The sequence below is a fragment of the Podarcis raffonei genome, chromosome 5 (assembly GCF_027172205.1).
Source record: "Podarcis raffonei isolate rPodRaf1 chromosome 5, rPodRaf1.pri, whole genome shotgun sequence".
NCBI lineage: Eukaryota > Metazoa > Chordata > Lepidosauria > Squamata > Lacertidae > Podarcis > Podarcis raffonei.
In genome coordinates this window covers 56,393,931-56,406,931 of record NC_070606.1, presented here as the reverse complement: position 1 = coordinate 56,406,931, position 13,001 = coordinate 56,393,931, and the positions used below count along the sequence as shown (strand labels likewise).

Genomic DNA, 13,001 nt, shown 5'->3' with positions numbered 1-13,001 from the left:
AGAAAAGAAAAAAGTGAAGGTTACTGTATGCTAATTTTTCATATGCCTCATAAAACATTTCATCATAGGCATCCTGAGCTAAAAATGTTCTTATTATGCAAAAACTTTAAAAAGAAGAAAACAACCTCACTGTGCTCATAGAAGTAAACTGAACAGGGCTATACATTGTTGCATTTAAACTAGTATCAGCTTCCTATGTAACAACTTGCAGAAGGGTTCTTAGCCCACTTGGAATTTTCACTGCTTCATTACATCATGAACAAATAGTTCTGGAGTTCAGTGTAGTTGACATTTTGGTTATAATGCCAATAAACATGAAACCCTCAAAGCAGAGGATTTTGTTTTCCTCATCAATGCAATGTCAAACCTCACTGTAATTTTTCCACTAATTGCAATTAAAGTCTTTGTAAGATTAAATGTTTTAGGACTTTTTTTAGAACAATAAGTAGCACAGCTTTTAAAATATAAATTTTAAAAATAAAAATTAATATAAAAAATAAAATAAAAAATTCTGCTCTTAATGCTGGAACCTTGATTATGACATTAGTCTCAGTCTCTGATGAATAGCAGCAGTTCTGGCTCTTTCTGTTTGCTATAAATTCTTTTCTTGGAATACCCAGAATCACTCTAGACGTTGTATCTACCACCAAGCAGAGTGTGCTGAAATATTAGTTTAGGATGGTAGTTGCTAAAGAAAAATGTGAGAAGCAGTTTTGGGTTCTAATGTGATCTGAAATGATGATGAGAATTCTGGGGAGGCTGATGTTGTACTGATAGGGGAAGAAGAATGCTTGATAGCACCCACAATAATGTTTGTGCAGTCTGTACATTTGTTAATAGCTGATATTCTACAAATGCTTTATTGAATGTCCCGCCATATAGATAAAAGAAAGTATAAAAGATTACTTTTGTTTGCAGTGACCTGTACTTGTCCAAGAACAACAAGTAAAACAAAAAATGCATTTTGCAAAGATATGTAGTGCACATTTCTGCATGCAAAGCAGAAGAAATATATAGCAGGGATTTGCAAAATGTAGTGAGAGGTTCTTGGTGTTTAACAAGGATCTAGTTATTTCTGAAATATGTAACCAAGGCAGCAGCATTGGAGGACTAGAATTGTAATGTGACTTCTTGGACGGTGAATAAATCTTCATTAGGAGTGAGACTGTTGATCATCTCTAGTTAAAATGACAGACTGGGCTTCCTAATGACAGAGTTAGCACTTGTGCCATTTTCTAGACTAGTGCAACAGCCTGACTCAGGGAAAAAACCCATCAAAGTGAACACCCTTGTGTGTTCAGAATTGTTAGTTCCTGCATTGGTGTTTCCCTGGGCAGCATTCTGTTATCTGCAAGAAGAGGACTACAAGAGCATGCAGTTCAAGAGGCTTGAGATACTGGCCTTTGATAATCAACTTGGCTTGGGAAGAGTGATCAAAGTGAGCAAGCAGCAAATGTAGTGTTGCTCTGCAAATGAATGATATATTTAGTGTAAGACTTCTAGCCTTTTCTCTCTCTCCTTTTCTGCTTACAATAGAATTGTAGTCTGGATTGCAGAGAGAGCTATTTGTGCTGGCCTGTGGGTGTGTTGCTAGGTGGTAGTGGACAGGTAAACATATGCTGTAGTACAGAGCTTTTTTCTGGAAGTTCTGTTCCTTTGCTGAAAGGTTCTACTCTGGATCCTACCCAATATTATATTTGTTTATTCCAATAACTGACACTATTTGTGGGTCACAAGTTGTGCAGGCTTGCGTTGTACAGCAGAGATCAATGACCTGGGTTACATTAGGCTCCATCAACCAGCATTTGTGCAACTTAGTAGCTGAAATTCTGTATCCTGGATTTGTTTCATGCAAGGCACTAGCAGGACCAAAATCTGATTAAGACGGCAGCTAGTTCACATTCAGAAGAAGGAAACACAAAATATTAAAATAAATGGAGTGACAGGTTCAGAAATATGTTGTCATGGTTTAGCCTAGAGGCAGATCCATGGGCTTCTTCGAGCACTACTGGAAAAACAAATCTTACAGGCTGGCAGGATTTGCTAAAAATAATCCTAAGGTTTATTTATACAAATAATATACACTGGCAGAAATGCTGAAAAGCCTCAAACCCTCAGTCTGAGTCCCCTCCTTGATGTGCAGTTCTCATAAGCATTATTTACTATGGGAATAGGGTAGGAGTCTATCAAGGATATAGGGTCTCTGCTGTAGCCCTTTTCTATGTATTGTTTCATTTTTCTTTGCTCTGTCCTTATTGTTAACAGAGTGGTGATCTACTTTGTTATGTCCCCCTTTTCATAATTCATCATTAATTTATTCAATTGTGCATATAGCCCATCCTTTTTCAAAGGAATAGGGCAGGCATCAACATATAAAGCAATCTGTGTACTTGGCTATTACATTTTTTGTATTTTATTTTAAGCCCCTTAATGAGAATACTGTTACTCTGTTTTAATTTAATGTTTATATGGTGTACATTGCTCTGCAATGATTCTCTAATTAATAGGCTTTGTTTTACTTTAGTAAACAACTAGTTTTAAAGATGAGCTGCATTTGGCTTGGGACAGACCATCTTATGATCAGAGGGCATGCTATGTTTACTTAAATCTGAATAAGAACTTTCACTCAGGGATGATTGGCATTTTAATTTGAAACAACCTATATTATTTTTTCTCATAAATGTCGAGCAGCAGTAAGTCAGGCTTTAGAGAAGCAAAGTGGCATAAACATCCAAATAATGAAAATATTTAATAGAACCTTGTGAATGAATGTCCAAGCTATGGGCAGTCTGAAGCCAGAAGGGAACACAAGAGTATATTTATGGGGGAAGAGCTCTCCATGTTAGCTGTGCAGACATGTCAAATTCTCAAAGCCTCAAGCATGCTCTGGAGCAGGGGTCAGCAAACTTTTTCAGCAGGGGGCCAGTCCACTGTCCCTCATACCTTGTGGGGGGCCGGACTATATTTTGAAGAAAAAAAAGTGAACGAATTCCTATGCCCCACAAATAACCCAGAGATGCATTTTAAATAAAAGGACACATTCTACTCACGTAAAAACATGCTGATTCCCGGACTGCCCGCGGACCAGATTTAGAAGGTGATTGGGCCATATCCAGCCCCCAGTCCTTAGTTTGCCTTCCACACTCTGGGGTATCGTTTCAAATACAGAATGGAGTTAAAGAGCCTTTTTATGCCACTTTTGTAAAAAATAAATAAAAATGGGGTGGTTTACCTTTGAAGCAGGGAGGGCAAGAGTTGAGGATTGGAGGCAAACCCCTCTTCAAGCTATATCCAAGCTAGAATGGGTATGGGACTCACTTGATTTGGTGCTTCTTTTTTTGAGATGAGGAGATTTGCCTTTCAGCCTGCACACAGAGACACACCAAACTTCTTTAGTATCTATAATTTTGGTTGCATTTGCTTTTAAGTAAATTGGAAAGATAAACTCTGTCAAATGGGATTCAGGAGTCCTGTCTGCCTTGTTCCGTGCAACTTCTGCCTTACTGGAATACAGTAACAGAATGTAGGCAAATGACCACTGTTAACACACATTTTGCTTCTTCTTTGAAGAAGAAAGAATTAAGTATAATGGACTTTCTTTTGATGTTTCCCTGACATTTGGTGATCTTAACTCAGTGACAAATTAAATGACAAGACTTAAAAGAAATAGATACTGTTTAATGATAATAATAATAATGGGTGTAATACAAGACATGTGGTTCTGCTGCTGTTAGATGATGGCAGTAATACATATTGGAGAGGAAACCAGTTTCAGCTGCATAGGATAGATTTCACTTTCTAATAGAAATGTATGCATTGTCTCTAAATGGGGTTATTATCCACTCCATTGCACAATGTTCAGAGGACTTGGTTGGCCCTTGTTGAGGATTACAAGAGAAATAAATTGGAAACCAATTGCAAATAAGACCAGCAGTCTATCAACTGCTCCTTATTTATCCATATTACCAGGGCCCTCTTACAAAATACAAACATGTACAACATTCAAGGCTGGGACATGCTTGGTTGTGAAAACAGTTGACATCTTCTATAGTCACAACTAATGGGAAAGCCAACAGCATGAAAAACAGTTCAATCCTATTTTGAATTGCATAATGGAATTTCACCTATAAGTAAACTAGTGGTTTTTGTTGTGGGATAATTTCAAAACAGTGAGCTCTGTAATAATTAGGAGGTTGTATTGTAAAAGAAAATGCATCTTGTAAATGATATTGATATATTTCATTTTATTTTGGCGTCTTTGTTCATGGATACCAAAAAGTCTAAAACTAGGTAAGTTTTATTCATAACAAGTGCAGCCTCTCTGGCTCCAGGCTTCAAGATCATGAATTGCTTTTGAAAATATTGGCCACACTCCATGCAATTGAGTGATTAACTAGAAGTATGTGTACTGTAGATAGATGTTTTTTCTACAATTCTTTTTATTCACACCCAGGAGTCTGACAGGAAGACTTATAGTGCTACATAGTAGCAAGAAAAGCAGGCAAAGAGGATGATCAGCAAAGGCAGCTTAAATGTGAGGCAAAATATCCATGTGGGTTCAATCTTTCTTCTTCTTCTACATCTCCATTTAAAATATTTTTCTTTCTTTCTGGTTGAAGTCTCATGATGCAAAGCTTTCTACAGAAATGCGAGCCTGAAACTCATTACCAGTTTAAATACATCGAGCAAAACAATAAAAAATTGGTCAAGGATGTCCCTTTTAACATTACCATCCTTTTCTCTTGTTTCTCTGAGTCATTTAAGGTACTGACAGATTCCCAACATATTTGTCTGTTTACTGTGCAGTACTTATTTTTTAAGGTAATCCAGAAACTAGTATGTAGTTTAGGGCTTCATTTCTAACAGACAATTGCATTAGAACTGAAATCTTCTGATGAAGTGCTAAACCTGTATGAAGACAGATTCTGGGATTCTAGGTTGACTAAGCCATATTTGGAGTAGACCCACTGAAATTAACAGACTTAGGTTCTTTAGATACATTGACTTCCATGGTTCTTCTTTGAGTTTGACTAACAATGGATATCACTCCTTATCTTAATAGAAGGGCAAGATATCTCTACTGATTTCTTAAAAGAATAACACCAATGGAAAAGCAGAGGACTTTTTTGTTTAAGTATTCGTTTGGTTGAAATGCTATCTAGCAACCATTTTCAGCACACAGGAGACCCACAAAGTTTCCCAAAAGGCCACCCTCAAGCGTATATTTTTCAGACCTGTTGGCTTTATTGGAAGCCCCAATTGACTGTCACTTCAGCACCATTCATATGATTTAAAAATCACCTTTCTCTATAATACAGTGAAAGTTAATTCAGAATGGCTTAATGTCTTTTAGGACTTTGTTTACCGTCAGTAGTGTAGTCATGTATTGAAATCTGATAAGATTTGTGATTAGGTCACTCTTGCTAGGAAGAATAAGGTGTATTTGAAGGAAAAAATTATGCCAAAGCTGCAGCCAGTTGGGGCTTTGAAGTGGCTCACAATGGAGTGCATTGAAATATGAGGTTCAGTGGTGTAGACTTCTCAATTTGCATCTGGGGTACCCCCTAAAAAAAACAACGACAATGAATTACTTTGCTTTAGAAAAAAAGGGGAAATGCTTTTTATGGTGGAAGGAAAAAAGTGATTATTCTCCATTTTCAGTTCAGCTTCTAAAGGACTAATTGAATAAATACTAGATTTTTAAATATACTCTATTGCTGTGCTCTTTCACAGCATAATCTGACATTGGCCACGGTTCCAAGAAAAAAACACTTGGTTTGACAGACCGCTGGTCTGATCCAATATAGCAATTGGATGCCGATGATAACCCATCTGTCATAAAAGAACACTTGGGTTTAGCAGATAAAATCTGGGGACCGTTTTTGTTTTTTTCTGCTCCATGAAGAAATTGTAACTGGAAGGAAGCCATATGAAGAGGCATTCTGAAGCCACTGAGACCATTCTGTTTCTTTGTTTTCTAGCACCTAAGCCATTTCTAAGCTGTGCCATGTCTTTGCTATTTAATTTCCCAAGACCTTTTGATTTTATAGATTAGCATACACCAGCTCTTGCTAGTTGTGTCTGTTTGGCCCTCTACTGGCTTTCAAAGACACGTCAGAGCTTCATTTGAAAAATCTGTGCTTCTGTCCAAACTCAGAATTAGTCTTCTTCATAATAACCTTTTCAAGGACCAATAAACCCTTTCCACTAGGTTTTAGCTATATTCTTTAAATTGCAGAATCTTAGAATTGGAGGGGATCACATATGCCCTCTAGAGCAGGCATAGGCAAACTCGGCCCTCCAGATGTTTTGAGACTACAATTCCCATCATCCCTGACCACTGATCCTGTTAGCTAGGGATGATGGGAGTTGTAGTCCCAAAACATCTGGAGGGCCGAGTTTGCCTATGCCTGCTCTAGAGAATAACATGCCAAAATAATTCCTAATGGATGACTGCCCAATCTCTTAAAAATTACAGGAGAAGAAATTTTCACAGTTTCTCTAGACTGTTCCTAAGCTGCTATTGTCTTTGCCCATTCCAATGTTAACTGAAAGCTGTATTCTGGTAGTCCAAGTCCATTGCTTTATCCTTATAGAAAATGTTGAGCAACTGTTAATCTTCTTTAATAACATTTTAAATACCACAGAAGTCAACTTAACCCCCTTTCCCCGCTCCATTCAAAGCACAACTTTCCTCATAATTCTATGGCTTGCGTTTTAGACTGTTTATAATCTTTGGTGTCTTTTGAATCTTTTCTAGTTTATCAACATCCTCCTTTAACTGTTATGCTGCAAATCCAACACAGTACTCCAAGTGAGGTCTGAGCAGAGCTATATTTACTCCTGATTTTTGCACATATCATCCAGAGATTTTTGCCTTCATCCAGAGATAACAGGGTGGTTCACAAGATACCATTTATTTCATTTATTAATCACCTCCTATGAAGCATCTAGCGGCAACTTCACAAAACCTATATAAAAATATATATTAAAACATATTTATATAAAAACAGCTGAAAGTTACATATATGAAAACTATTTTAAATCCAATACAGATTCCAACTGGGATAAAGAAATGGTAAATTGCAACTTATTCCTAGAGTTTCTTTGTCTTTCTTTGGTTGGGGTTTGAAGTGCACCTCTCTGGAGCCCATGACAGTTAGTGATACAAAAATATGCATAGTTTTCTGAACAGCAATAAAATGTTTCTCATGTATACACAAACAAAAAGAAAAATTCAAAGCATTTTAAAAAAAGGCTTTAAGCATATTTGACATCATTCAGCAACTGTATTTTCTGCTCTGTCATGTTGCTTTTCAGTTTCCGATTAACTGGCCACAAAGCAAACCATGAAAGATGCAGCCACTTTGTTTGAACATTGTAAGGACATTGTCAAATATTGCAAAATGAGACTGGATTTAAAGCTTCTAAATATGAATGAAAAGATCAGTGACAAAGATGAAAGACTTTCTTCCAGCAAAGTGTTTAATTATGGCATCTATCATTTCAAGAAGAAACTAGAAGAACTGTGGTGTTTTTTTTTAAAAAAACACAATATTTTTTATTGATTTTCCAATATCATTCCAATAACAGCCTCATTATAACAAAGCAAATTTTGTCCAATTAATACAATTATTAATGCCAAATATTCATATGTCAAATTATACGATTTAATTAAACTAGCCCCCTCGCATGCTAGAGTTGATGAGTTCATTCTTCTACATTTTTTCTGCATTCCAAAAATTTAATAATTTCCATTCCATTCCATCCAGATATAATAATCCCTTATATAACAGCTACAGTCTTGTGATTTCAGTTAGTGTTGGCATAATAGGTAATTTATAAAGTTTCAAGTGAGGAACTTTAGCTGTACTCCTTATTCTTTCCTGCATGTGACAATTTTTCCCATGATGTTTCCCCATCCATATATGGTGGTATATCCTGCAACTGTTGATGGTTCCCGTCATGTCTTGGGAGAAGCTGTTATCTCACAGTTTCCAAAAGTCACTGCATCACTTCATCCCGTGATTCGGCTTCCAGTAAACAAGCCGTCTTCACCATTTTTGCAGACAGTCAATCTAGAAACTTCTATTCTCGCAGTTGGTAGACTCATTTCCTCCCTGCCACTGATTTATGACCATTTAACCTTATCTCAAACACATTCCTTTGTGGATAATGGAGATTAGGGAGGATTTTGCTCTATATTTTCAAAGCATAGCGTTTCTCTCCGCCCCCCCTTACCTCTCAGTTCCTTTCTCTCACATACCCATTTCCAATTTTGTTAAATTCCATATTCTATTCCAATTTATTGCATCCTCACTTGTGCTGATATTTTAAAATATCAGGGTGGGGGTTGCCATATCATAAATGTAGAGAAAAACCTTGAGTAAGTAAACCGTGGGCTCCTCTCCCCCCACCGTCTCTTTCACTGAATGAAATCTGCTCACAATCCAAACCTTTCACATCCTTGTAGCTGGGTTGTTTTTGCAGCTTCTTATCTCATCGTCTCTGGCATGTGCCTGGAGTTTACTCCAATTAAAGTCCAATTAACAGGATAACCTGTGCTTCTAGGGACGGGATTGGGGGGGGGGGTCGCAGCAGCCAGAATGCTCCATGCACGCATTGCCTTTGCCTGCCCTCACATTCATGGGGAAGCGAGTGCCAGAGTGCCAGGCAAAGGGCAGATGAGAGCCTGGTTCCTCTTCCAACCGAAGAGGAATGCAGATAATGAAGTTCCTCCATCATTATCTGATTATCTCTGTCTGTCTGTCTCCCGCGGTGTTGAGAGAAACTCCATTCCTGGCGCACCAGAAACAGGAAGCCCGAAACTAAAAGAACTTTGTGTAGGATGAAAGGGAGACCAGCTTCAGTGACTTTTGGTGAAATAATTGCTGGCACTCTTTTTGATTGTTGTAAAAAAAAGTCTAAGTAAACTGGGATACCACAGTGGCCAAACTCAAAGGTTTTGCAGGTATATGGATTCCTAGCCATACAAGTATTCTCTACATTATTATTATTATTATTCTACCAGGCTTTCACTCTAAGATCTGAGGGTGGGTCACAACAATTTAAAATACAGCGCAAAGAGTTTAAAACAAATTGCAATCACAAAAATAGTGTGGGTCCCAAAAGCATAGTGTCAATGGCCAGGGTAAAGTGGTGTGTCTTCAGCATTTGTCAAAAAGTGTATAGTGAGGGCATGTTTTACAACACTAACATAGTCACCTCTCTTTCAAACCTTGAAGAAAGGGAAGGATCAAGATCATGAAAATTAGGGAAGACTAAATCAGTTTTGTTAGTACATCTTTGCATATTTCAAACATTATGTTGTTTCAACAGAATGTTGATTTTGAGCAGGTGATTGTAACTAAGTATAGAATACTGATACATTAGGAGTGGATTTGGTAATGCAAATCTTAAGCATGTTGCAAGATGAACTCTGCATGTAAAAAATGCCAGTGGCTAGGATTATTATTTATTTTATAGAATTTACACACAGCTTGATTGTTTAAAAAAACCTCAAAGATAATAAAATCAATTTAAAAATTACAACAAAGGATTGAATTTGAATTTATCTTCAGCAGTGTATGCTTCAATATGATATGTTAAACACTCTGGGGTTTTAAGCCCAATTATATAGCCTATGGAAAAGGATGAAAGTGCAACTGCAATCAGTGAACTCAAACCTTGAGTTCTGCACTAGCTACCTCAATAAACATGAATACCTGCAAAAGTAGAACCATATGGTTTGAGATGCATTTGCCATACTTCGTTAAAGAGACGCAAAACTATAGTGAAAAAGACACAAAATTCAGCTCAAATTAACAGTGAAAAGATGTAAAACTTTTCTATTTTGCTTGAATCAGCATTATAGGCCAGCATGTTTGTATTTTCGCATATGCTCTTGATAAAAGTTCTGTGTTGTGCCTATGAGTTATCCATATAATTATGTATTTGTATGGTGGTTGTTAAATCTGTGCTGCCCTGTTCTAATTATGTTGTTAGCTTTCTTTGGTTTTTGGAATATTAGTGCTTGGCTAATTCTTATATATGTTATATATGATTATTGTTGCAGGCTGGCTTAAAAGCACTATGATACTGAGTGGCAGAGCAAATGTTTTAGGATAAAAATATAAATAATATCTTAGAATGATCAGTTTTTAAACTGTAAAACCTTGTGAAAATTAGAAAGGATTACCTCATTACTGTCTTACAGTGTGATTTACAGTTTTCATTAATATACTGTGCAACATTTTCATATGCTTGCTGATAGCCACTTGGTGTAGTACAGGTGCAAAATAGATTCATCGGTATAAGTGGACTCACTTGTCGGAGGAATTGATTCAGGATAAACTATATTTACTAAGATAGCAGATACGATTTTTTGTTTGAGAAGAAGTAAAGCTAAACAAAAACAGCTTATGAAAATCTTTATGGTCTGGATTGTTTTTATATTTCTGTTCTCATGTCTTTGCATTCCCTCTCCTTACATACATTCTAAGGTGGCAAGTGGACAAGTGTAACTTCCAAATTGGTTTCATCTCACCTTGTCTCCTAGGAGAAGGAGAAACTGTATGTAGAGCTGAAGCACCTCTTGGCCCGTCAGCCTGGACCAGAAGCAGCAGAACAGTTGCAGTTGTATCGGCATACTCTGCGGGAGAAGACCAAGCAACTTAAAGTAAGAGTCATTTCCAATAATTCATTATATAAATAGTGAGTGTAGAAATAGATAGATTGTACTCCGCAGCCCCAGGAAGTAGGAAATCATTATTGTCAGGGACATAAGGACTTGTGTTCTGAAAAATCTTTTGAACCTGGAGGTATACTTCTTAATTCATAGATAAGTACTTTAAGAATAGAACTACAAGTATGTTGTCACCCCAGAAAGGTAAATGGGACCTCCAAATTCAGAGGCAGAGTTCTTCAGAGTAACATATCGAAGCAGAAGCAGCATGCTTTTGGTAAAGTCTTGTTCAGAGGCAGTTTGCCTCTGAATACCAGCTGTTGGGTAGAGAGAATTCAGCTGCACTGCTTGTGGGCTTTCCCTGGGCTCGTTGGCCACTCGGACTACAGAGTGCTGGACTATATGGGACTTTCACTTGATCCTGCAGTCTATTCTTATGTTCTTGTACCCCTAACCTCTTAGAGTTCTTTGAGAGTGTAAGCAAACGTATTGGTAGAGGTGAACCTGTTGATATTGTATGCTTTTGAAACAATACCTCACCAAAGGCTCCTGAGTAAGCTTAGCAGTTATGGACTGACTAAAGGTTCTGTTATTAATCAGTAACTGGGTAAGAAACAGGAAGCAGAGTGTAGGAGTAAATGGACAGTTCTCCCAACAGAGGGATGTCAAAAGTGGAGCTCCCACAATGATAGGCTTTAGGACCTGTGTTTAGGAATGAGCAGTGAAGCAGCCCAATTTCCTGATTGCACCAAATTGTTCAAGGTGGTTAAAATGGAAATGCACTGTGAGGTGCTTCAAAAGGATCTCTCTAAACTGGTTGAATGGGCAATAAAAAGGGAATGCAGTTCAATGTAAGCAAGAGTAAAGTGATGCACAATAGGGGGGAAATGATTAATTTCACATATATGCTAATGGAATCTGAACTGATGGTGACTGTCTAGGAATGGGACTTAGGGTCATAGTTGATAAAGATACTTGATAAAGATGTGTGTGGCAGCTTTGAAAAAAGCAAATTCCATGTTGGGATCATTAGGAAATAGAACAGAAAAAAACCTGCCACTGTCATAAAGTTTGGTGATCCATAATTTAGCATGACTATTCTTATGAATCACATGAACTGTGCTTTTTGGGAAATGCCCACAAGTTCTTTACACATACAGTTCTGAAGAAAGCTATTGTATGAATTTCCTAACATTGTTGTTTGCATTTCGTGGTATAATATTTGTTTATAAAATTAAGAAATTAAAATCTAATTAGAGCATAAATTTACAACCTATTACTATAAATGTGCATCCCACTTGGGTCTTTGGAGATGCTGCCAGATTTTTATACGAGACTTAATTTCCTTTTTAAATGAGTTTTTTTTCTAAACTTCCCCGTCAAAACAGTTTTCCTTCTGTCCTTAACAAGCTAGCAGAAACGGATTGAGAAAACATTGCTAAATCCTTCATTTTTCTCTAATGGTGCATTGACTTATATTAGTCTTGCATCTTATTAGAGGGCTGACAAGAGTAATCTTTCTTAACCCCTTGTCACTGTAAGACAGGATTTCTTGGGTGAGAAAAGCTTGTTTATGCCTCCTGGAACCGCTTGATGCACCATGTTAAGCAGCAACAGCTAATATGTAATGTAGTGCTCTTCCTTCATTTTCATTGCATGAAAATACAATAGGGTACATTCTTTCCCCTCCTCCCATCCCTGTTTACGCATTCTAAGGAAAGCAGCGTGAAAAGTAATACCCATTTGCCATAGGTGGTAATAACTAAGGCTGCAGCTTATACCTCGGATAGGAGATGACTATTAAGGTTTTTGTGCTGGCTTTTGCACTCAACATATTACGGAGACATTGGATAAAACACAGCAATTAGTTGTCTGGGTTGTTTTAAAGTTTGTGGGCTCATAGAGTAATGTTTGAAACTAAAATAGCAGTCTATGCTTATGGTCAAAGAGTTGTAGCCAACAAAGATAGAGCAGATCCATTGGAATTAATGGACCTAAGTTAGTCATAAAAAAAAAAATGTCTAGTGGCACCTTAGAGACCAACTAAGTTTGTTCTGGATATAAGCTTTCGTGTGCATGCACACTTCTTCAGATATGATAAAACAATCATTTAGTTTCATTGATACCAATATTGATAGCAGTTATTACATACAGACTACTTCCATTTGCACAGCACATGAATAGATATACTATACTTACTTCGACATTCTGATAGTATGAAAAATCTTTTGAGATAGCCAAGAACAATATTCAATATTCAATATTGGTATCTGAAGAAATGTACATTCACACGAAAGCTTATACCCAGAACAAACTT

General features: G+C 37.1%; 1 protein-coding gene across 1 annotated transcript in view; it reads left to right on the top strand.

Annotated features, from left to right (window-relative positions):
* The window catches only part of CFAP58 (cilia and flagella associated protein 58), a 75,786-nt gene that overhangs the window by 57,356 nt on the left and 5,429 nt on the right, over positions 1-13,001 (top strand). The window contains exon 16 of the mRNA XM_053389271.1: positions 10,559-10,678. Within this exon, the coding sequence (XP_053245246.1) occupies positions 10,559-10,678 (120 nt within the window). The remainder of the gene's footprint in view (positions 1-10,558; positions 10,679-13,001) is intronic.